The sequence below is a fragment of the Centroberyx affinis genome, unplaced genomic scaffold (genome assembly GCF_046629955.1).
Source record: "Centroberyx affinis isolate AG114_WGS23_722 - 3 ecotype Tasmania unplaced genomic scaffold, CSIRO-AGI_Caff_v1 ptg002611l_1, whole genome shotgun sequence".
In the NCBI taxonomy this organism is placed as follows: Eukaryota; Metazoa; Chordata; class Actinopteri; order Beryciformes; family Berycidae; genus Centroberyx; species Centroberyx affinis.
In genome coordinates this window covers 143,944-170,279 of record NW_027280810.1, presented here as the reverse complement: position 1 = coordinate 170,279, position 26,336 = coordinate 143,944, and the positions used below count along the sequence as shown (strand labels likewise).

General features: G+C 42.6%; 2 protein-coding genes across 2 annotated transcripts; both read left to right on the top strand.

Moving 5' to 3' along the window:
• Positions 1 to 1,661: 1,661 nt before the first annotated feature.
• LOC139657052 (hepatitis A virus cellular receptor 1 homolog) lies at positions 1,662 to 7,652 on the top strand. The gene is made up of 7 exons (XM_071534750.1): positions 1,662 to 1,739; positions 3,217 to 3,406; positions 4,525 to 4,676; positions 5,844 to 5,942; positions 6,836 to 6,930; positions 7,038 to 7,149; positions 7,276 to 7,652. Exons 1-7 carry the CDS (start codon positions 1,691 to 1,693, stop codon positions 7,350 to 7,352), a joined length of 774 nt encoding a protein of 257 aa, XP_071390851.1. The 5' UTR covers positions 1,662 to 1,690; the 3' UTR covers positions 7,353 to 7,652.
• A 6,774-nt stretch (positions 7,653 to 14,426) lies between these two features.
• LOC139657049 (T-cell immunoglobulin and mucin domain-containing protein 4-like) lies at positions 14,427 to 20,628 on the top strand. The gene is made up of 4 exons (XM_071534746.1): positions 14,427 to 14,534; positions 15,499 to 15,836; positions 20,265 to 20,376; positions 20,493 to 20,628. Exons 1-4 carry the CDS (start codon positions 14,483 to 14,485, stop codon positions 20,567 to 20,569), a joined length of 579 nt encoding a protein of 192 aa, XP_071390847.1. The 5' UTR covers positions 14,427 to 14,482; the 3' UTR covers positions 20,570 to 20,628.
• The last annotated feature ends 5,708 nt before the right edge of the window (positions 20,629 to 26,336 follow it).

The following is a 26,336-nucleotide window of genomic DNA, read 5'->3' as shown; positions in this document are numbered from 1 at the left end:
GTATCCACCGTTTTTTTTTAAAAATGTGGCACCTAATCTGAGAAAATGATTGATAACAAGAAAGCAAAAACTCATTACTGAATATTGTTGAAGTTATTGGCTTTCCTGAACCCTTGACACAATATCAAAAATAAACATCATGGGGGAATGTTTCAGCCAAAATGGATGAATCATGTTTTGAAATGAAATCCTTGTGAATCCACTGTCTCCAGATCTATCTGACACCTGCAGTTATATTAATAATTATCTTGAAGACAAAATTGCTAGAATGTCAAACAGCTAGACACCAGATCTCACCTGCCGATCTTTGGCTGAATGAAATCCACCTGGTCTGCTGGTTGGAATAATAAAGGACTATAAAGGCTGACTGACTGTATTAAACTTACAGACTTCAGACAGGGAGTTTAGCTGATACTCTAAAGCTAAAGCAGCTGTGCCCGGCAACTATTGGGGGGTGGTGGGGGGGATCCCTCTCTGCCTCAGCCCACCCAAGGTTTCTTCCAAGTTTTTCCTAAGGTATTTCTTGGGAGCATTTAGGGTCTAAGGCTGGGGGTGAAGGGTAGGTTAGGCTAGAATACGTAGATTGTTTGTCTTGCTAAAATCTACTATATTGTTTTTCACTATGCTTGTCCTATATCTTTTTGTTCACCACTGACTGTGTCTAGTTAGACCGAGCTAAAGGCTCATTCTCTGTAAAGTCCTCTGACACATGCTTGTGATAAAGTTTATAAATATATAAACAAACAAACTTGAACTTGAACTTTACCAGACTGAAGGACACACTGCTGCTAACAGATACCATACTGTCAGCTAGAGGACACACACACTTATACACACACATCATCTACCATTATTCACCTACATGACACACACACACACACACACACACCATACTACACATGTTCTTGTATATTTCTTACAATAATGGCGAGGTTGGCTCAGTCTTTGTTGATTCAACGTGTGTGTGTGTGTGTGTGTGTGTGTCCAGGTTCTTGGAGTGTGAGAGGCGTTGTGATGAAGATCCTTGTTGCCGTGGTATCGGCTTCATCGCCAGGTAACAAACATCACTAACGAGGACTTTTAAAACCTTCATGTAGCAGTGAAGCAGAACTGAGTGAGAGTGAGGAGTGAGGTGAAACTTTATTGATCCCTGAGGAGGAACACAGTCATTAAAGCTACAAACAACAGCTAGTGTGCTAATCAGATGTGTTAACAACAAGACAGTGATGGTTAGCTGAACAGATGCTATGGTTAGCTAGTTAACAAGCTGACATTATCTAAACACTAAATCAATCAGATGGATCAGTGATGAAATGATCAGTTCAGTCAGAAACAGACAGAAATTAACCATCTGTTCAATTCTGTGAGATGGACAGAAACACAATCAGCTGTTCACAGAGCTGAGGACCTCCAAGATGGCCGCCAGAGGGGAGCTACATCACCTGAAAGATCTTTGTTTGCAGAAGAGAAAAATCAAGGAGCTCTTAATTTCACCAGAGAGCTTTTTTTTTCTACTTGAACCAAAGTGAGGAAATTGTGTTCTTCTTTGTTCATGGCTCTTTGGCAACAGCAGTCTGTCTCTCTATAAATATCAGCATCACTGGAAAAGGGAAGTAGCATCACTGAGCTGTCTGTCTCACCGTCTGTCAGTCAGTGTGTCAGTCAGTGTGTCTGTAGGAAGACAACTAACATGCTGCCGCTCCTTCTCCACACCTTCACCTTCATCTGCCTCCTGACAGGTGAGTACAAATCTGACAGTGAGTCATGTTGTGAGAAACAGTCAGGATGCTTTAATTTGCTCAGTACAGAGAATCTGGCCTGGTTAACTGCTGACACACTGTGTGCAGGACAAAACATAACAGCACCTCACATATAATATGGACATGACATACTGTGTGACAGAAGACTAAACATTAACTCTTGGATCCTCTTATACTGTTAGACATCATCAATGTATGATATGTTATCAGTGCATTCCAGGAGTTATTTAGTGATGAAGTGTTGAAATGTACTTTTTGGTGAATAACCTCAACGAGCCTCGTCTACTTCTACTGCAGCTAGTGATTTCCTACGTTTCAATAAAGTGTTTTAAAGGAAAAATCAGCAATATTTTAGTGGCTCGTTACAGAAAATAACCAGAATATATCAGCGGTATCAGTGTTGTTGCTCCACTGTTACCTCAGTAATGGGATGTAGCTCTGTCCGAAACCACTTTTAATTAAGAAAAACTATCTTGCACATTTTCAGCAGCAGCCCCGCTACTGAATGACTATAGAAACACTGTAGAAAACACTATAGCCAATGTTATAGCTCCTGTGGTGGCCGTTAGATGTTACTAAGATGTTCCTTTAAAAGATCTAATTTAAAGCTGCACTACAGTAGGTAACTTCAGCCAAATGGCAGCGAGACACAACTATAACTGTGATGCTTTATGCCAAAGAATACCAAACAAGAGAGGAAAAGATCTAGTGTCGGTGAGTCATGGAGTGCTGCTCACTTCTGTTTAGGAGACAGTTTGGATTTCACTCTGAAGTTTGAATTCGTCACTTTCTGTGTGGAGAAGATTTCCACCAGTGAGCAGACGCCAGGATTTAATTTTAAGTAAATAGGGAGAATCTACAGCGTCTCAGTTAGTGGGGATGAGACGCTCTGCTCTGCTGCAGCATCACTTATGTATTTTATATGTAATTTACCTCCTCCATCTGTTCATCTTGTTGTCGTTGTTTTTAGCAATATATTTATTCTGTGTAAGTACATTGAGAGCAACGAAAAACTGGAGTCAAATTCCTTGTATGTGTACATACTTGGCCAATAAAGCTGATTCTGATTCAGATTTTCAATGAGAAGTGGCAAACGTCTTGTGCAGAGCATGATGGGATAGCTGGTGGTGCGGACAAGCTGAAGTTGGATTTAACCCCTAGGCAGCAGAAAAAAAAATCAAAAAGAGCAAAAGATCTGCTGTGCGAATTCTTCCTAGTTCCTCATTGTCATCATGGAGGAGAAGCTGAGGAGGATGAACAACTGCAGCAAGAGACTTGATTTTCCATGGCAGGGAATAATACTTTTACTAAAACTAATACTTAATGTTATCCCATCCAAAATCAAGCAGGACGCATGTGAAACACCCACAACAGGCAACTCTAAGAGGCTTCAGCAGGACCTGACAGCGTGTGTGTGTGTGTGTGTGTGTGTGTGTGTGTGTGTGTGTTCACCCAGCCTGTGCGTCAGCCTACATGGAGACGGTGGTGGGCGTGGCGGGGGCGGCGGTGACGCTGCCCTGCCGCTCCGCCGCCGTGCAGCAGGGAGGAGTGGAGGTCTGCTGGGGGAGAGGAGAGCCAACGCTCTTCAGCTGCCACAACACCCTGATCTCTGCTGACAGAGCCCAGGTCCAGACCACCTCACACAGGTAGAGAGAGAGAGAGAGGGGGGGAGAGGGGGGAGAGGGGGAGGGAGGGGAGAGAGAGAGAGAGAGAGGGGGGGGGAGAGACAGAGAGGGAGAGAGAGGGAGGGAGGGAGAGAGAGAGGGGGAGATAGAGAGGGGGGAGAGAGGGAGAGAGATGGGGAGAGAGAGAGAGGGGGGGAGGGAGGGAGAGAGAGGGAGAGAGAGGGGGGGGAGAGGGAGTGAGAGAGGGAGAGAGAGAGGGAGACAGAGGGGGGGAGAGAGAGAGGGAGAGAGAGGGGGGGGGGGAGAGAGGGGGGAGAGAGAGCGAGAGAAAGAGAGGGAGAGAGGGTGGGGGGGAGACAGAGAGAGAGAGAGGGGGGGAGAGAGAGAGAGAGAGGGGGGAAGAGAGAGAGGGGGGAGAGAGGGAGAGAGAGGGAGAGAGGTGGGGAGAGAGAGAGAGGGGGAGAGAGAGAGGGGGGGAGAGAGAGAGAGAGAGGGAGAGAGAGGGGGGGAGAGAGGGAGTGAGAGAGGGAGAGAGAGAGGGAGACAGAGGGGGGGGAGAGAGGGAGAGAGAGAGGGGGGGAGAGAGGGGGGGAGAGAGAAAGAGAGGGAGAGAGGGTGGGGGGGAGACAGAGAGAGAGAGAGAGGGAGGGAGAGAAAGAGGGAGGGAGGGAGGGAGAGAGAGAGAGAGGGGGGGGAGAGGGAGAGAGAGAGAGAGGAGAGAGAGGGAGACAGAGAGAGAGAGGGAGAGAGAGAGAGAGAGAGAGAGAGGGAGAGAGAGAGAGAGAGGGAATCTGACAGTCAATCTGCAGGTTGAGAAGTCAAAATCTGTTTTATAGTGTTGAATATTCATGATTATGTCAATACAGATAGAATATATTAAAGCTATTGGTCATAGAACTATAAGATCATATGAACAAGAGTAACTAGTTCAACCACTTTAAGGAGATGCGTAATAAGAGAGTAGTAAGTGAGCACCTTCTTCTAGAACAGCGGTTCTCAACGTGGGGTCCGGGGACCACCAGGGGTCCTTGAGGGGGTTCCAGGGGGTCCCCAGCAAACTGATGAATTGTTAAACTTCACCATTATTTCATCTAAAGGAAGTCCTCTCCTCTCCTCTCTCCTCCTCTCCTCTCCTCCAGGTACTCTCTGTCCTCCTCCTTGTCCAGCGGTGACGTCTCTCTGTCCATCCATAAGTCCAGACAGTCAGATTCTGGTTTCTACCACTGCAGGATCCAGCTGCCCGGCCTCTTTAACGACCAAACCTTCACCGTTCACCTCATCATCATAAACGGTAGGCCGCTAAATTTACTCTATGGAGATTCCTCATTTAAGAACTAAAAAAAATAAAAACAAACATTGCTTTTGTCAGGGTGTGATCACACCTCCAGTTTGTTTTCTTTGGTCTGAACCAGAGAGAAAAAGTTGTATTTTTTTATTTGGTTCATTCAGGTTCACACTGAGCAATTACAAGCCACCCGGGTTTGTAAACAAAAGTCACATGACTCACAAGTAGCTTGTTTATTGGACAGAGTTTTGATAATTTTAGTGGTGTGTGTGTGTGTGTGTGTATATATATAGTGAGGGGGCATTTCACCTCATCTTGACCCTAAGTTTCCCCTCACTTCATGTTGTTCTGCTAAGTTTCCTCCAAGCATGAGGAACCGATTACTGTTGTATTACTGTGACAAACTGCACCGCAGTTCTCTTGTTAGAGGACTGAGACTCTCAGTGCCGTTATTTTCAAAGGTTCAAAGGTCATTGTTCTCACCTGGAAAAACCAACCAGCTGATGGAGGAAAATTAAGTGATCTGAACATGCCTTGTGTGAAGATGCCCTAATATAGACTAATCATGACCTTGGTATTATAAGGTTCTATCTGACCCTTTCGTCAAAACTGAGTTGCATGAACCTATTCTATGAGTGCCTGTTGCCATATGTGTGGTGTTATTTTTTGAAAATAATGATTTTTGAGTCTGTAATTTCTAAAACAAAAGGACCCATCTCCATTTAACTCAATGGATGCTGAAAACTTTGAAGCTCAATATCTCAGAACTATCCTGAAGGCAGATAGAACCTTATTATTCTAAGATCAGGTAATATAATACTAAATCTCATAGGAATACATTTACTTTTTTGGCAAATACGCTCTTTGATCAACTTACCATTGTGCGACATAATGACTGGGTGTTAATTTTGACTTCTGCTGTGTGTTCAGTTCATCTTTGCACCGATTTCACCAAGACAAATTCTGCAAAGGCACCTGCAGAACCAAATTATTGTGATTAATTGAGCTACAGTGTTTTTGAGTTGATGCTCATCCAGCTGGGACTGTCCACTTAACATAAACACTAATACACAGTGTGCTTCAATAAAGCGTCAGCATGCAGCGCAGTGAGCTGAATAAATACTGAACACACACAGGTACGAAGTAACTGTAACTCTGTCTGTCGGCCTCCAGTACCTGCTGTTGCCTCTGACCCCCCACCTGACAACATCCAGCCCTCCATGCTGTCACCTGAGGCTCATGTCAGGCCCAGGACGCCACACACACCTGTCAGTGAGTAAGGGAGGGAGGGGATTCAGATACAGTTACAGACCATTTTGATGTGAACCGTTGGACTAGCTTCTGTACTAACCTTCAACATTGTGTCCTGGTTTGGTCACTTGTCTGTGAGGAGCAAAGCCAAACTCTCCAGAGTGGTCAACCAGGGGACCAAGATCACAGTCTGTACACAGACCCAGCTCCCAGAACATCATGCAAAAGCAGTAAACAGAATGGTGAACAAAATCCTCGATGACACATCCCACCCCCTTCATACCTCTTTTGAGATGATGCCGTTGGGGCGAAGGTTCAGAGTCCCCTGTGCATGGAAGTGCTGTTTTAAAAAAATCCTTTATCCTCACTGCCACTGCGCAGTTCAACAGCATCTAAGAAGGAACCTACAGACTTACTGAGCTGAGCTAGCATACAGCACTTTATATTTAGTATTTAATTTTTAACTGCCACTAGTAAGTTAAGTTAAGTTCCACTCTTTTACAAGCTGCTGCTGTCTTTTTACTGTAAGTCGGTCAATAGTTTTGACATCTGTGCAGTTAGTGGAACTGATTATAGCTAATCTGTTTCTGCCGATGTCCGTTAGCTGTTTGAAGTTAGTGAAAGCTAACTTCTCCACTAAAGGAAGGCTAAGCTATGTTAGCTTGATGCTGCACAAAATGTGACCGTAACTCCATTTCCATGTTAAAGGAACCTTCTTTCACTGATTTGGTTTGTACTGTATGTGTCTACAGGCAAGGTTCAGCTGTGATGAGGTTTGGTTGCGGTGAACTTTACTGTTGATTATTGTTTACAACCAGATCAATGCAGAGATCACATGCAGCAGGTCCACTCAGACCACATGCTGCTCTCATATTCTGCAGTTTGGGTTTTAATCCTCTTAATCCGTTTGCCAGGTTTTACTGGAAGGGATGCTACTGTGGAGAGAGGAAGTGACATCACAGGGGACCACACCACGGGGCCTATAGTGGCTCAGGTCAAGATATCTAAGGTACCAGTGTCTGACAGTGTTTACAGTGACATCTAACCTTTACATACAGATGCAAAAATAATCTTAAAAGTAATAACAAAATATTATTATTATGTATTTCTGAACAGGATCAGGTGTCTCCTCAGCAGCAGCTGAACAGACTGGAGAGCTTCGTAGGAAACTCAGTCCGACTGGCTTTCATCGTCTTCATACCGGCTCTGCTGCTGGTCGCTGGCTACCGTCAGTACACACACACACACACAAACACACACACACACACACACAGAGAGCGAGCGAGAGAGAGAGAGGGAGAGAGAGAGAGAGAGAGAGAGAGTCTAGTGTTTTCTTTTTTTTCTGTCCCTGCAGGAGTGTGGAGCTCTAAGCGGAGAGCAGAAATCTCCAGGAGTCTGACGCTCTCTGACCAGGAGGAGAGCTCTGTGTAGTGTGTGTGCATGTGTGTGTTTGTGTGTGTGTGTGTGTGTGTGTGTGTGTGTGTGTGTGAGATAGAGAGAGAGAGCGAGCGAGAGAGAGAGAGAGAGAGAGAGAGAGAGAGAGAGAGAGAGAGAGAGAGAGAGAGAGAGAGAGAGAGAGAGAGAAAGATCTCTTGTAGATTATTAACTTCTAAGATCTGATGGTAATGTGAGAAACCTCTTGTTTATGATTTTTTTGTTCACCTTGTAACACTGAACTGTCCTCACACACGCTGCCAGTGTAATATCATCACTTTGGTAATAAATAAAAAAAAGTCCACTCTATCACTTTGTTGCTATCCATAGTATATTCACATGACATCATATCAGTCGCTGCAGCCATTTTGTTGACATCAGCACCAGGCAGGTGGCCGAAGCCTTAACAAACCTTTGTTGTGCCAAAATTCATATTCCCTAAAACCTGTTTCCCTGTCTGTGCTGCTTCTGTCCTCACTGTGTGTTTTTGTTTTTAAACAAGCAAATAGTAAACATGTTGTCCCCCACCAGTGATGTAGCTCCACCCTTGGGTCAGTCAGTGATTGCTGAGTGAACTTGAAATATGAGTGAACTTGTATAAGCATTTTGGTATGGGACAATGAAAGGACAGATTGACCATATATTTCTGTTGCCTACTCTCCTCAGAATTAGGCTTACAAGTTATATCTTGAAATGTAGTAACTGTAATTGTCCTGTTTTTACTTTTAAAATATAAGAACTACAATACACAATAAATACAATCTGTACATTACACAATGTACACTACAATACAATTTATAATACAATATACAATATAACATACAACAGCAGGAGCGTGAGTGTTATGAATAATATAAATGCTAAATGATAAGTGATATATGGTATTGCACAGTAGGTAAGTGGTAATATGATATAAGTAGTCAACACTGAGGCACAGTGGTAGTGCAGTGATGATGCAATAACAGTACAACAGTCCAACAACTGGACAATAACTACAGTGTCTTGTGGTTAGAGGTTTGCCCAAAAATTCTCCATTGACTCTCACTTCAACACATCAACCCAGTCTGTTGTCTCCAAGTGTGTAGCGTGTGTAGACTATTGTTACCTATGATAACTTTAAAGGTCCTATATGTAACTTTTACAAACTTTTTACATGTATAAATCGTTTTTTATTGCCAATGTGTGAACGGGTTGTAACGTAACTTAAAAAATGAGACCTCAGCCGACTTTCTCCGTTGCCTGTAACAGTGTGTAAAGCTACATTCTATGTGAAGGACTCGGGCCGTTTTTTCTGGGAGATTCCAACGGATGTGACGTTATGCGCGCTCCCGTGGCTAGTCTCTTCAGCTTCACTACTTCTGTAGCTTGCTTGCTCGTAACGTAATACTTTCTGAGTGGATATGTTAGTTGGCTAGCTTGCCAAATCACTTCACCAGCTAACGTGATCCATAATACTAAGTTATGTAGCTATTATGACAAATAGTGTTGATTTTAGCTAACAATAAATGATGTAACGTTACAAAGCAAAGGTGTATAACGATTGCCTTCTACTAGCCAAGAGCGATGCAAGGCAGCGGCGCACACAGGACAAGTTTGCCTTCAGGGCTTTCTGGTAGAAAGCCTTAGGGTAACCCTAACCCCTACCTAAACCATAACCGTGGATTTCTGTCAGAAAGGCTTTCTGGCAGAAAACCCTAAAGGCAAACTTCTCCCGTGTGCGGCAGCGGCGGCCAAATAACGTTATCTAACTGTAAACAAAGCTATGCTAAGGTTAGCCAGCTAGCTGTAACTTAGCTACGCTGCATGGATCTGGCGTTTGTACAGTGAACTACAATGCTGATTTACAGTAACGGTGAAATAAACAATGGTAAGCTGTAATGACAAAGCAAGGTGAACTACAGTCATTCAGGAAATGATGAATACATATAACGTTACATATTCCGTGTAGTTCACTAACAGTTAGCGTTATTGCAGATAACAGATAGCGACATTGCTGAGCCTCACGGTGAAACTATTGCTGTTTTCACATATGAAAACTGGCTAGCAAGCTAACGCCGACCTATAATGTTATAAATACAGCCAATGTAACGTTATCACCCGACAAAGTTCACACATAGTCACAGTTCCTCCTCACAAAAACACAGCACTGAAAACATACTTAACCTACATATAACCTCAATTAATAGCCCGAGCGAGAGAGAGAGAGAGAGAGATGGTAGAGCGAGCTAGAGAGAGAGAGAGAGATGGTCGAGCGAGCTAGAAAGTGAATGAAGAGAGGGAGCGGTAGTAGCGAGAAAGCCGGTGAATCAGAGAAATAAAACGTTATTTTCTGATTGTTTCACAGCGGTTACGTTCTAAAGCACAGAGAGAGAGAGGGAGAGAGAGAGAGAGAGAGAGAGAGCCCCGTATCAAAATAACGATAGCCTACCTTAGAAAAGATCAACAGAGAAATGTCTTGCTGCTGCTTCTCCTGAGTTTTGTTCAGCAAATTTGACAACTGACAGCTTGAATTTCAGGTCGTACTTTTTTCTCTGTGCCACCATGGCGATCGGCAAATGTGACTGACATTTGAATGCAAGTAAAAAAAAAAAAAAAAGAAACTGCTTCCTCATCTATCAACATGATGCCGCCTGTCCATCACGTTCATATGGTCACTGTTTTGGCCGATACACAGGATGCTCGCTCGCGCCTACGGAGTGCGGGCACGAGCACGAGCAACAGGATGCTGACTGCAGTTACCTTAACGGCCACAGGTGTCACTAATAACAAGCATTTTCTGAATCTTACAAACAGTACCTTTAACTGTGTTGCTTTACCACTGAGTCCCCATTCATTGTCAATGCCACCCCCTAGCAGCACAAAGTCAACATTACAGTGTGACTAACAAACGAACAGACGGAGACCGATCCATAGTCCCCCCTTTGGTGGGGAACAATGAGCAGTCAGACAGAGGACTAGGAAACCCTGACCCTAACCCAGAGGACAGGCTGCAGTAGGCGGCGGGACAATACGACAACATGGACAATGACGGTGAGATGAGAAAGCAAATATTTTTATTGTGTAACTTTGTTTCTGGATCTTCTGTTTGTCTTGATTGTGATGCACTTTGTAAATTTGGTTTTAACACAGGGCTATAAAAATTTAGTTATTCTTATGATATACCATAAAAAGAAATTATCCAACCGCACACTGTTAGCCTTTTTTGTTAACTTACATCTTTATTACCTCCGCCAAGGAGGTTATGTTTTCGGTGCCGTTTGTTTGTTTGTTTGTCTGTTAGCAGGATTACGGAAAAACTACTGGCCCGATTTTCATGAAACTTCGTGGAAGGGTGTAGCATGGGCCAAGGAAGAACCCATTCAATTTTGGAGCGGATCCGGATCCGACTCACGAACGAGCAATAATACCTTGGCGGAGGTCTACGCTCTCCGAGTGCCCTTCTAGTTTTTTTAGGATTAGACTTGAGAAGCGAACAATGCATTTCGCCACTTGCTTCCTATGATATACCTTATTATTACAAATCAGATTTTCTACCTGAACTGACACAGATGTAATGTTATCGCTGTGAGATTTAGAGATATTTTATCTAAATGAATCCCTTTTTGATTTTTATATATCATTGATTTTGTTTATCCCATTTAACCCGGTTGTTGGTTGAATAAAACAAAAACAGTAAGATTAAAACTCTCACTGAAGAGACCTGGCCAGGAGAGCAGCAGCGAAACCAAACATGAAAGCTGCACAAACAAAACCAGCATCCAACACAAATACAAAGCAAAATACGTTCAAAACCATTTAAAAGGTACAAAGTCCAAATCCGTCACATCAGTGGCACAGCAGGAGACTGAAGTCCTGCTGAGGTTCACATGAGTCAGTGGAGCTGCAGGGGGTCCAGCCTGCAGACAGGAGGTGAGACTCAGGAAGCTCCATCAGACTCATCAGAAATCATTTGTGGAAGAAAATTCAACATATGTATTAACAGCTGAACTGGGGTCACCTCAGGGAATGTAAGGTTTCATGATGTATGGTCACCTCACTGTAACCCTTGTGCCATAACCTACTATGCCAGAGATCTTGTTGTCACAGTGGCTCCTGGATGTCTCTGAGATGTCTATGGAAGATCTAATTTAAGACATAACATGCATTGTTTCTACTCTACTTTGGTGAACTGTTCTAATGTCAGCACACTCTGTATGTCCTTGGAAGATACATAAAGGACTGGTTCAATCTCTTTCTTTTAGAAGAAGTGCACGTAGCCTGCTGCTGTGCGCATCTCTTCCTCTTGCAAGACTCTCCTTTCAATAAATATATATTCAAGTAAGACAAACCTCTGACTCCAGAACATTTCTTCAACATCACTGTTCTTCAACATCTGTTCTTCATCTGAGAATTCATTGTATGATCATTTCTCCTTTTCATCGGCTGCTTCTTTTGTTTGGTTTTGCTTATCTCACCTGCACACGTTAGTCATGTACATTTCTGTCTGTGTTTATTAATCACTGTATTTTATCAGTTTGGCGTTAATCACTTTGCTCCTCACTGTGCAAATTAACTAAACAAAATTCATTTCAATGTGAAAAAAGAAAATCATGTGTAAATATTCCTATACCATATGTAATGATATGTTGTATTTTTACCCTTTAATTTATCACAGAAAACTGGAGGAAATCCACATAAACCATTGATTTTGACATTGCGTGATCTGGGTATTATAAGGTTCTATCTGACCTTTTTGTCAAAACTGAGTTAGTCGCATGAACCTATTCTATGAGTGCCTGTTGACATGTGTGGTGTTAAAAAAAGGGCCCATCTCCATTTAACATTAAACTTATAATTCTAAGCTCATGATTGCCAAAACTCTCTGTAAATGAACTTGGGCTTGGATTTGATCGTACACACAGAGTCTGGTGGTGGGAAGCAGTTTATAGATGTGTTCTCCGTCTCCAGACAGACTCATGAGTCACGACCATTTCAACTTCCATCTCAGACTCTCAGTGTTTTTTTCCATCCTGCAGCAGAAGACCGCAGCCAGACAGAGACAGTTCATGTCCGCCCCCTAGTGGTGACAACAAGCAGGACATGTGGGGTTTAGGCTCCGATCCCTTTGCTCGATCTCTTTTATTTCTTCTTTCTTTCTATTTTCAATTTTATTTAATTTTTTTTCACAAATTGAATAGTGACATGAACTTCAGTCGTCAAATTGAATAGTCAAAATTAACACACACACATGCGCACATACACACACACAGACACACACACACACACAAACACATGCACACACACGCACACACACACACACCCAACCACACGCACGCGCACACGAATACACGCATGCACACACACACACACACACAAACACCTTCTTCAGCACCTCCTGGTGGCTCAGGAGGGTAAGGCATGTACCATAATGTTCTCTCTCTCTCTCTCTCTCTCTCTCTCTCTCTTCTTAGAATAAGTGAAAAATTCTGCTGATGAGGAGAGATCACTGTTGAAAAATATTCAAAAATGACTTTTAATCGTGTGTTGTTTTATTATCTTTGTTTTAATGTGGTCTAGTCTTGTATGTATGTAAGTAATTTTCTGCTACTTCAAGAGTGATTTTCATGTTCTCTCTTTTCTTTGTATGGATCAGGAAGAGTAGTAATGTAGAGCCCAATAAATGAAGTCCTTGTGAAGACAGACATGTTTTGTTTTTTTTTGCAGTGCAGCACTCTCAGATACCAGATGCCGCAAACAGGAAGTCATGTGCTGTGTGCGTTCTGCAGACCACATGGGCCTCTGGAAACAACCTCCCATGACCCACCGGATGTAAAAAATATCAGGCTCTGCTAACACTTTCTTCTGTGTCCAGACGCTCAGAATGACCTTTTATTATGTGACTCAAAAGACATTTCCCTAATAAGAAAGGTCAGTGGATTGAAGTGGATTTCAGTGGTCGAAGGGCGTTTTCACACCTGCACTTTTAGTCCGGTTAAATCGGACTCTGGTTCATTTTCCCCCTTGGTGCGATTCGTTTGGGCAGGTGTGAACACAGTAATCGGACCAAAACAACCGCACCGAGACCCTTTAGAGGAGGCGGTCTCGGTCCGGTCCCAAACGAACTCTGGAGCGGTTCGTTTGTGGTGGGAACGTGATAGCAACAGGTATAGCAGGTACAGCAGGTATAGCATTTTCAAGACATTTCCTCGAAGTGCATTCTGCTGGTACAGTTTTGCCTGGTATATTGCGCAGATAATTACAACAGTTATGAGCAAATGTTGCATAGCAATGTGCACTAGTCCAGAACACAGGACCTTCTTCCTGTATTTACTTTCTTGCTCCCACCCCAGACACATCTGACCAATAAGCGGAGTGAACGTTCTCATGTGGTTTGTAGTGATGCATTTTTGTTCGCTTGGATTTTTCTCCATGTGAAAAGAAACTGAACCAAGGGGAAAACGCTCCAAGTTTACAAACTCATCAACTGATTCGGACCAGAGCAAACGAACTATAGGTTTGAAAACGCCCTAAGTCAGTGATTCTCAAACCTTTTTATATCAAGGACCCCTAATTTAGTCCACATTAGGGCCACAGACCCCCATTTGATGAGATTTTGTCTGTCAGACCCAAATCTTAGAATATTTTTTATTGTTAGATATGATTTTGTCCAGAATTCCATGACTATCTGTATCGCAGGTAGAGAGATAACAGAGAAACTATGATCAAAACAGTCATTCTTCTACATTATCTAATTGTGTTAACTAACTAATGAAATAATGGTGAAGGTTACCAATTCATCAATTTGCCGGGGACCCCCTGGAACCCCCTCAAGGACCCCTAGTGGTTCCCGGACCCCACGTTGAGAACCACTGGTCTAAGTGACCAAGCAGCCGTCAACTGAAGGGAATCAACATTGTTTAATTCTAAACCTCGTAAAACTTCTCAACAAAATACCTTGCCAGCACATCACCATCTTGATAAATCCTCTGTAATTTTTTACAGTGCAGAAAAACCCTCATCACTCATACAGCAGCGTCTGTTGGGCCTGTGGCGTGTGTGTGTGTGTGTGTGTGTGTTCATAGAGAGAGTGTGACTTTAAAGAGTGTGTGTGAGAAAGAGTGTGTGTGTTAGTATGAGAGGATCTCATCATGAAGACTGGAACCAGGTCAGGCTGCCTGCTGCTTCTCTGTCTGTTAACAGGTACTGTGTTCCTCACTCTGAACACTGAATATACATTAATTAATTAATTAATTATTTCATTCATTCATTCATGCATTCATCCTTTGACTTATTGTTTGTTAAACTTGGACAGACAGGAGGAGATATACTGTAAATAAAGACAATTGTCCACAGGCAACTTTTAGAGGAAATGGAGATGGGCAACATTGCCACCGGCAGTTGTTGTCTTCATGCAACTTGTAATCCTTTATTCTGTTAATTTGTATTGCAATAGGCAATGTCATATGTGAGTGCTGCATTTTGTGTCGGTTGGAGACAAGTCAAGACTTGACTTGATGCTTGGAGAGAAGACTTGAGACTTGACTTGACTTGTACTCTGATGACTTGAAAAGGTTTCTAAAGTCTTGACTTGAGATCTTGTGTTTGTGTAAATGATTTAGATTGAAATTGATGAGATTTGTTCCGGCAGACGACTGAATTTAAATTCTGTTTTCTGAATTTGTATGGAATGATTGAATTTATTGAAGTTGAAACTGATTACAGAAATCAAACTCATGATGCTCTTACCAAGTTTTTATTCTATTAAAACCATATTGCATTGAAAAGTCCTAGATATTTATTTATTTATTTATTTGTTTTCTTTAAGATATTAACTTGATACTGGACTCTTGATTTGTTCTAACTTGACTTGCTGTTCTACATTTAGACTTGAGACTTGACATTAATGACGGACTTGACTTGGACTTGACTTGGTAATCTACATTTAGTCTTGGGACTTGTGCCTCGAGACTTGAGACTGACTTGGGACTCGAGCAAAGTTGATTTGGTCACACCTCTGATAAATAACAAAAGTCTGTCTCTCTCTCTCTCTCTCTCTCTCTCTCTCTCTCTCTCTCTCTCTCTCTCTCTCTCTCTCTCTCTCTCTCTCTCTCTCTCTCTCTCTCTCTCTCTCTCTCTCTCTCTCTCTCTCTCTCTCTCTCTCCAGTCAGTGAAAGCAGTAGTCTTAAGGTTGTCGGCCATGCAGGTCAGAATGTCACTCTGCCATGTGAATACAACATCAGGACACACGGGTCGGCGGTGGTTTGCTGGGGGCGAGGAGAAATACCGAACGCTGGCTGCAACGACCAGATCATCGCCACCGACGGAAGTAAAGTGACAGAAGAGTCCAGAAGGTCGAGCAGGTTCCAGCTGCTGGGCCGGCTGCGGGACGGAGACGTCTCTCTCACCATACTGAACGCCACACCGAGAGACAGCGGGCGGTACGGCTGCAGGGTGCAGGTGCCCGGCTGGTTCAATGATTTGAGATATCACAGTGATTTGACCGTTGAGACAGGTACGAAAACCTTTTAAAAAAAAATAAATAAAGGGTGGTGAGGGAGCTGTGTGAAGGAGGGGATGGGAAAGGCAGGGCTTTCTAAAAAATATGCACACATCATTTTCAGTGAAATATAAAAATAATTGAAATAAAATATGAAATAAAAATATGAAAGTATGGGATGGCAGGTCAGAGTCAATTTTCTCTGCTCCCCCACTGCAACAACAAATAATCTCCCTTTAAAGGATAAGTTTGTCAAATTTGTTCCTATGTATAAAGAGTCTCTTCATCCCTGTAGTGCTTGGACCCACAGACAATATTGGCTGTTGATTGGCTATTGATTAGGGCAGAGATAGAACAGAAACATATTTGAGGGCTTGGAGCCAAAGGGGAGTAAGTGCGATTTGGGGCGAATATGAGTATTATATATCAATTGAAAGGTCTCACTGAGATCTTTTCAGTGCCAAAAGGACACAACTAAAATCATGACCCATAAGTTTTAATCAAACAAAAACTGAAAGCCGTAACAGTAAAAGTAGGGTTTTGATTGCTGCCAAAAGGGCGTAACTGCACTTACGCCCTTTTGACACCTAGCAAAACCACTTTTGACACTGAACAGCATTGTGGGTAGAGGACTCTAATAGCATTTAGGTCAACTCAAAATTCATGCTGACGTAAGTAATGTTAGCATGGCAGCATGATCACATCATTTTTAGTATCCTATTCATATCCTAATTAATGTTCTAGGTCAATATTAGATGAATGTAAATATGTTAATATTCCCATGAAATACTTAGGCCTATAGATTCAAAATGTTATTTTACAATGTTAGTGTCACAGGAAGGTGTGGTGAGGACCCAAATGCAGGACAGCGAGGCAGGTGGTGATCAAAACCCCAAGACTGCGTGTTTACTGAACATATAGCAGGTGACACAGGAAACCAAAAAACAAGAGCTCTTCACACAAACTGACACAAGTAACAGAAAAATGATCCGACAAAGACTGGTGGGGAACAAGACTAATATACACATGGGGGGTGATTACAAATTAGACACAGCTGGGGCAGACAGGAAACATGGTACACATAGAACTAAAAGAACTACACAGGGAAATATACAAAGGAATACAAAACCTAGACAAGGCGAAAAGTCACAACCATGACAGTTAGGAGTGTGAACTGGTCAAGATGAGCTCTGATAGTCAGACTGCTGGTAGCTGAAGTTCTCCCTCAGTATTAAGGAGTTTTACAGGTCTTTGAATGTGTCCCAGGACACATCAATGAGTGATGCATCCTGGGACACTTACAACAAGACTAGGTCAAAACCTAGTATATGGCTGGACCGTGTATGAGTGTGCCACGTGCCACGGCCGACCAATGGTGTAACTAACTCCGCTGTAGACTGTTAATACAGAATAATAGTCCATACGTCCATACTGATCGTTCCAGCGCGTCCCGTCTCTCTCTCCACCGCGCCCACGGCCCGCATTGATCCTGCCGATCCAAGCGCCAGTCGGTGCCGAAAACGCTGTTCGCCGGACACCGGGGGCGCATCGTCGTCGGGACCCTGGCCGAAATCTCGGCCGGATCATCGGGAACAAATCGGCGCCCAGCTAGTGGCACTGGCCGGAACCGTGGCCCCGGGAAACTTCGGGAAGGTCGGCAATAAGCCCTCGGCGTGATGAAACCTCCATGCTTGTTTGTGTCTCTCTCTCCCCCGACAGAACAGAGGGGCTTCAGATGGACTGAGCTCGCGCATATGCATCGACATAAACGGTGATATGATATAATTGTATAGATTCTACTTTAGCTTCAGCTTACATGCATGATATTGGTCAGCCTGCTTACTGTGTGGGAGAAACGGGCTCCCAATCTCAGCGGAGAAACCAGACGGCGGAGAAAACGAAACTTAAATTTCTGGCTCTGTGATACTGTGTTGTGCCACGTGCCACGGCCGACCAATGGTGTAACTTGATCACTCAGTCACTCAGTCAGTCAGTCAGTCAGTCAGTGACAGATATTCGCGTTTGTAGGGCTGGCCCCGCTGTTGCGGTCCAGCCAAAAATGTATTATACTAGCAATCAAAAGTAGTTTCTTATGTCTATAGAGATTTATTAAAAATGTTTATTAAAAGTTTTTAACAAAAGAACATGTATCAACCAATTTGATATGATGTATCAACCAATTTGATATGTTCCATGTAGCCTACAATTTTAAAGGCCTTGGTGAAAGTTGCTGAGCATTACTTCAAGATAAAGATATTCATTCAGATCTTGTTTTATATTTCAGTGTTGATTGAAGTGTAATTGCTAGATTGTATTTAAATTAATGTGCATTACAATTGTTTACTTCCATACACCCATATTCTGCATGGCTGTATTGGGACAATGTTTGTGCCAAAAAGGCGTATTTCAGTCTTTTGCCATTTTTAAAAAAGTCAACAAATATAATTCAACTTAAACTGTAGCAGTATTGTTTTTATAATAATGCTCAATCTGATAACACAAAAAGTTAAAATATTGTGCTTAGTATGAGGTAACGGCAGCTGATCCAACTTTGATTTTTTGGCTCTCCTGTAAAATCTACTATAATGCACTTACGCCCCTTTGGCTCCAAGCCCTCGATATAGTGAAGAGGTAATATATCACCATGCTAAACAATAATTTGTAATTTGCTTTTTTTGGGTTGAGAACGAAATGTACGGGCAGAGTTTGGCTGGAAAGTGAGTTTTGAAAGCCAGAAATCTCAGCAGCCGGCCAAATAATCGCTGAGTCATCGGTATCAATCAACGACCCTATCAACCCCCACAGATATATTATGGTCATTTTGGGCTATGGGACAGTAAAAATATTACCTAATGCTCCTTTAAAGCTCTGAAATATAATATGAAAAGCTTTTCTAATCTTCACTGTCTGGTATCTGATTCAGCTCCTGAGCCAACCACATCCAGAACGTCAGACCATGTGACCTCTACAGAACAGACGCCGTCCAATCACACACAAGGTACACATCCGAAACAACCTCACCTGTTCACTGTGATAGTAAAATATGAAGTGAGAGTGTTTTATATAGTGTATGATGGAGGAGCAGGACAGGTAATTAACCGTATTGACTATTGATCAAAGTGGCTGGTGGATTCAAACATTTACATCATTTTACCAGCTACCAGATTAGCCTCTAAGATGAAAAAAAAAACATGTCAGAGACAGAGTTAGAACTACAGACCTCCAATCTAAATGTGTTCCAGTGCGTCTTCTCAGGAAAACATGGACGCAACAGCCTTTACCCATTAACATTAACAGCAACTATCTGACCGCTCTAGTTACGTTAGCAGGCGAGTTCATACAGCAAAGACTTCTATCTACTAACGAAGCACAAGTCGCTTCGGCTCATAGGGGATTAAAAGGTCAGAGATATAAGTAGGAGCCTGACCATGTAGCGCCTTGAAAGTTAAAAGCAAAATCTTGAAATCAATTCTAAAACTAATAGGAAGCCAGTGAAGAGAAGCTAAAATGGGGGTTACATGGTCCCGCCTTTTACTCTTAGTTAAAAACTTTACTGTTGATTATTGTTTACAACCAGATCAATGCAGAGATCACATGCAGCAGGTCCACTCAGACCACATGCTGCTCTCATATTCTGCAGTTTGGGTTTTAATCCTCTTAATCCGTTTGCCAGGTTTTACTGGAAGGGATGCTACTGTGGAGAGAGGAAGTGACATCACAGGGGACCACACCACGGGGCCTATAGTGGCTCAGGTTAAGATATCTAATGCCGCTTTTCCACCGCATGGTACCAGCTCGACTCGACTCGACTCTACTTGTCTTTTTTGGTTTTCCATTGGGCAAGGACCAGGTACCATATCACCTGGTACCTGGTACTTTCTTTGGTAGCACCTCCGTCGAGGTTCCAAGCGAGCTGAGGAGATACCAAAAGGTGACGTGAAAACACTGCAGACTACTGATTGGTCAGAGAGAATCGTCATTGCTACACGGGACATATATGCTAACGTTAGCTACCAGGTTAGCTTACCCTCTTGCGTGGCCTTTGAGCAGCCAGAGAGCAGTCTGTTGTCTCGCTGCCTTCAGCCGGTTCTGAAATAAAATCTGTTTCCTTGCTGTGACTCACAGCCACATACCGAGAATCAAGAACACCATCCCTTCGATATCCTCCATTGTTGCTGTGTGTGTCGCGTTTCATGAGGCGTCGCGGCGTCGCTATGACGACCAGTTGTGGGGGGTGGGGCACATTGAGGGGGTACTGTACTGTACTGAGTCAAGTCGAGTCGAGGCGAGTTGAGCCGGTACCATGTGGTGGAAAAGAGGCATAAGGTACCAGTGTCTGACAATGTTTACAGTGACATCTAACCTTTACATACAGATGCAAAAATAATCTTAAAAGTAATAACAAAATATTATTATTATGTATTTCTGAACAGGATCAGTTGTCTCCTGAGCAGCAGCTGAACAGACTGGAGAGCTTCGTAGGAAACTCAGTCCGACTGGCTTTCACCGTCTTCATGCCGGCTCTGCTGCTGGTCGCTGTCTACCGTCAGTACACACACACACATGCACACACACACACACACACACACACACACACACACAGAGAGAGAGAGAGAGAGAGTGAGAGAGTCAAGTGTTTTCTTTTTTTTCTGTCCCTGCAGGAGTGTGGAGCTCTAAGCGGAGAGCAGAAACCTCCAGGAGTCTGACGCTCTCTGACCAGGAGGAGAGCTCTGTGTAGTGTGTGTGCATGTGCAGCGAGAGCGAGCGAGAGCGAGAGAGAGAGAGAGAGAGAAAGATCTCTTGTAGATTATTAACTTCTAAGATCTGATGGTAATGTGAGAAACCTCTTGTTTATGATTTTTTTGTTCACCTTGTAACACTGAACTGTCCTCACACACGCTGCCAGTGTAATATCATCACTTTGGTAATAAATAAAAAAAAGTCCACTCTATCACTTTGTTGCTATCCATAGTATATTCACATGACATCATATCAGTCGCTGCAGCCATTTTGTTGACATCAGCACCAGGCAGGTGGCAGAAGCCTTAACAAACCTTTGTTGTGCCAAAATTCATATTCCCTAAAACCTGTTTCCCTGTCTGTGCTGCTTCTGTCCTCGCTGTGTGTTTTTGTTTTTAAACAAGCAAATAGTAAACATGTTGTCCTCCTCCAGTGATGTAGTTCCACCCTTGGGTCAGTCAGTGATTGCTGAGTGAACTTGAAATATGAGTGAACTTGTATAAGCATTTTGGTATGGGACAATGAAAGGACAGATTGACCTTATATTTCTGTTGCCTACTCTCCTCAGAATTAGGCTTACAAGTTATATCTTGAAATGTAGTAACTGTAATTGTCCTGTTTTTACTCAATACAGTACAAAATATAAGAACTACAATATGCAATAAATCCTATCCGTACATTACACAATGTACACTACAATACAATTTATAATACAATATAACATACAACACCAGGAGTGTGAGTGTTATGAATAATATAAATGCTAAATGATAAGTGATATATGGTATTGCACAGTAGGTAAGTGGTAATATGATATAAGTAGTCAACACTGAGGCACAGTGGTAGTGCAGTGATGATGCAATAACAGAACAACAGTCCAACAACTGGACAATAACTACAGTGTCTTGTGGTTAGAGGTTTGACTCTCACTTCAACACATCAACCCAGTCTGATGTCTCCAAGTGTGTAGCGTGTGTAGACTATTATGTTACCTATGATAACTTTAACTGTGTTGCTTTACCACTGAGTCCCCATTCATTGTCAATGCCGCCCCCTAGCAGCACAAAGTCAACATTACAGTGTGACTAACAAACGAACAGACGGAGACCGATCCATAGTCCCCCCTTTGGTGGGGAACAATGCGCAGTCAGACAGAGGACTAGGAAACCCTGACCCTAACCCAGAGGACAGGCTGCAGTAGGCGGCGGGACAATACGACAACATGGACAATGACGGTTGAGATGAGAAAGCAAATATTTTTATTGTGTAACTTTGTTTCTGGATCTTCTGTTTGTCTTGATTGTGATGCACTTTGTAAATTTGGTTTTAACACAGGGCTATAAAAATTTAGTTATTCTTATGATATACCATAAAAAGAAATTTACACACTGTTAGCCTTCATTGTTAACTTACATCTTTATTACCTCCGCCAAGGAGGTTATGTTTTCGGTGCCGTTTGTTTGTTTGTCTGTTTGTTTGTTTGTTTGTCTGTTAACAGGATTACGGACATACTACTGGCCCTATTTTCATGAAACTTCGTGGAAGGGTGTAGCATGGGCCAAGGAAGAACCCATTCAATTTTGGAGCGGATCCGGATCCAACTCACAAACGAGCAATAATACCTTGGCGGAGGTCTGCACTCTCCGAGTGCCCTTCTAGTTTTTTTAGGATTAGACTTGAGAAGCGAACAATGCATTTCGCCAGTTGCTTCCTATGATATACCTTATTATTACAAATCAGATTTTCTACCTGAACTGACACAGATGTAATGTTATCGCTGTGAGATTTAGAGATATTTTATCTAAATGAATCCCTTTTTGATTTTTATATATCATTGATTTTGTTTATCCCATTTAACCCGGTTGTTGGTTGAATAAAACAAAAACAGTAAGATTAAAACTCTCACTGAAGAGACCTGGCCAGGAGAGCAGCAGCGAAACCAAACATGAAAGCTGCACAAACAAAACCAGCATCCAACACAAATACAAAGCAAAATACGTTCAAAACCATTTAAAAGGTACAAAGTCCAAATCCGTCACATCAGTGGCACAGCAGGAGACTGAAGTCCTGCTGAGGTTCACATGAGTCAGTGGAGCTGCAGGGGGTCCAGCCTGCAGACAGGAGGTGAGACTCAGGAAGCTCCAACCGACTCATCAGAAATCATTTGTGGAAGAAAATTCAACATATATATTAACAGCTGAACTGGGGTCACCTCAGGATATGTAAGGTTTCATGTATGGTCTCCTCACTGTAACCCTTGTGCCATAACCTATGCCAGAGATCTTGTTGTCACAGTGGCTCCTGGATGTCTCTGAGATGTCTATGGAAGCTTTAACTTACAGACTCTATAGACAACTATTTTGCTTTAACTTATCATTATGAAGTAAATGTTGATTGCACAGTGTAATGTCTATAGAATAATGACACCATTGGCGTTTAGATTGGTTCCCTATAAGCCTCGCTTTCACTATGCAATTCTGTCTGCCACCGGGTACGATCTCCCGGGAGAAGGAAGGCTCGACTTACGGCACAAAGGAAGTGCGTCATCCATTGCGCAACCAACAGAGGTCCGGTAGCTATCCCCAGTAAAAAAAAAAAGAAAAGAAAAAAAAGGTAGCTATCCCCAGTAGCGGAAATGGCGGACGGTGGAACAACCGCAGTGACAGCGGAAACACTACCCTCTATCATAGCACTGAGATCGGGGTTTCTAGTTCAAATTGGGATTGTTTCTTGCTTTGGACAGTAGTAGTTTGGACAGTAGCAGGCTGCTGGTGGTAGCGTTAGCCATGTTGCTAACGTTTCTGGCTGCTAGCGGTAGCGTTAGCCATGTTGCTAACGCTACCGCTAGCAGCCAGAAAACCAACCAGGAGCTACAAGGAAGCCAGGACCAGCCAGAAACATACATCTATGTTTGTTTCTGGAACAAAAGAAACAAACATCTAACTATGTTTGTTTCTGGCTGCTAGCATTAGCAACGTTAGCCATGTTACTAATGCTAGCTAACGCTAACGCTAGCAGCCAGAAACAAACAAATGATCCATTGTCCGTTTGATAATCTAAACAAAGAACACGTTTTCTTGCAGTGGCCTTTCTAAAATGAGCAGTGGTGAAAGTTACTATATTGTGTTATGATCAAGGAGTTGATAAGCAGACAGATGGTTTGTTCTGTTGCACAGAGCCTGGCTCTAACAGAAAGCGATCCGGTTGTCTTTGCAACAGCGGCGCAAACAACAATACCACTTGGAAACACTAGAGGGGGACAACGGGGGGAAAGTTGAAAAGATGTCTGTATCCACTTTAAGACATAACGTGTTGTTTCTACTCTACTTTGGTGAACTGTTCTAATGTCAGCACATTCTGTACGTCCTTGGAAGATACATACTGGTTCAATCTCTTTCTTTTAGAAGAAGTGTACGTAGCCTCCTGCTGTGCGCATCTCTTCCTCTTGCAAGACTCTCCTTTTAATAAATATATATTCAAGTAAGACGAACCTCTGACTCCAGAACATTTCTTCTACATCACTTTAAATCTGTTCTTCATCTGAGAATTCATTGTATGATCATTTCTCCTTTTCATCGGCTGCTTGTTTTGTTTGGTTTTGCTTATCTCACCTGCACACGTTAGTCATGTACATTTCTGTCTGTGTTTATTAATCACTGTATTTTATCAGTTTGGCTTTAATCACTTTGCTCCTCACTATGCAAATTAACTAAACAAAACAAACAAAAAAAACACATATTTCATTTCAATGTGAAAAAAGAAATTCATGTCTAAATATTCCTATACCATATGTAATGATATGTTGTATTTTTACCCTTTAATTTATCACAGAAAACTGGAGGAAATCCACATAAACCATTGATTTTGACATTGCGTGATCTGGGTATTATAAGGTTCTATCTGACCTTTTTGTCAAAACAGAGTTAGTCGCATGAACCTATTCTATGAGTGCCTGTTGACATATGTGTGGTGTTATTTTTTGAAAATAATGATTTTTGAGTCTGTAATTTCTAAAAAAAAAAAAAAAAAAAGAAAAAGGGCCCATCTCCATTTAACTCAATGGATGCTGAAAACTTTGAAGCTCAATGTCTCAGAACTATCCTGAAGGCAGATAGAACCTTATAATTCTAAGCTCACGATTGTCAAAACTCTCTGTAAATGAACCTGGGCTTGGATTTGATCGTACACACAGAGTCTGGTGGTGGGAAGCAGTTTATAGATGTGTTCTCCGTCTCCAGACAGACTCATGAGTCACGACCATTTCAACTTCCATCTCAGACTCTCAGTGTTTTTTTCCATCCTGCAGCAGAAGACCGCAGCCAGACAGAGACAGTTCATGTCCGCCCCCTGGTGGTGACAACAAGCAGGACATGTGGGGTTTAGGCTCCGATCCCTTTGCTCCTAGATCTCTTTTCCAAGACTGTTCTATTTCTTCTTTCTTTCTATTTTCAATTTTTTTTTTTTTTCACAAATTGAATAGTGACATGAACATCAGTCGTCAAATTGAATAGTCAAAATTAACACACACACACACACACACACACACACAACCACACGCACGCGCACACACACATACACAAACACCTTCTTCAGCACCTCCTGGTGGCTCAGGAGGGTAAGGCATGTACCATAATGGTCTCTGTTCTCTCTCTCTCTCTCTCTCTCTCTCTCTCTCTCTCTCTCTCTCTCTCTCTCTCTCTCTCGAAAAATATTCACACTGAAATTGCTTTTAATTGTGTGTTGTTTTATTATCTTTGTTTTAATGTAGTCTAGTCTTGTATGTATGTATGTAATTTTCTGCTACTTCATGAGGGATATTCATGTTCTCTCCTTTATTTTTGTATGGACCCCAGGAAGAGTAGTAATGAAGATCCCAATAAATGAAGTCCTTGTGAAGACGGACATGTTTTTTTTTTTTTTCGTTTTTTTTTCTTTTTGCAGTGCAGCGCTCTGTTCTCCTCCTTCAGCCTTTAGTGAAGTGAAACCACGGATGGGCAGCTGAGACGCCACAGGAAGTAGCAGATACCAGATGCCGCAAACAGGAAGTCATGTGCTGCGTGCGTTCTGCAGACCACATGGGCTTCTGGAAACAACCTCCCATGACCCACCGGCTGTAAAAAAATATCAGGCTCTGCTAACACTTTCTTCTGTGTCCAGACGCTCAGAAAGACCTTAAAGACTGTTCACTTCTTTTATTATGTGACTCAAAAGACATTTCCCTAATAAGAAAGGTCAGTGGATTTAAGTGGATGGAAGTCAGTGATTCTCAACCTTTTTCATATCAAGCAGTGGCGGCGCCAGAGATTTTCTTTTGCTGGTGCTATGGGGTTGCTCGACTTTTCAGCGAGGGTGCTCTGAAATTTAGTTTTCCGGTCGCCACAGTTCAATTTCTACCGCAACACCCCCGACACACGCAGTACCCGCTCCGCGACAGTTACTACGTCATTCTGTGTTAAACACAAGGCGAGATATTCAGCTCATGGGATATAGATGTAAGGTTCACAAGCCTGCCAACAGACCTCACACCTTTCACACAATTATGCCACGGACAGGGCTTGCAGACAAGCAGCAAGCAACAGACGCAGGTTTGTGCACATTTCAGCCTCAGATTCTGAGATCACAAACTCATGCTGCCAGTTACCAACACCTCGATGATAATAATGAATCAACAGTAATCCGTTCCTCCATAGACCTAATGTTATATGAATGAGCATCGCATAGAGATAACTATAAGGAGTCAGAATTTGCGCCTCAACCACCAAATG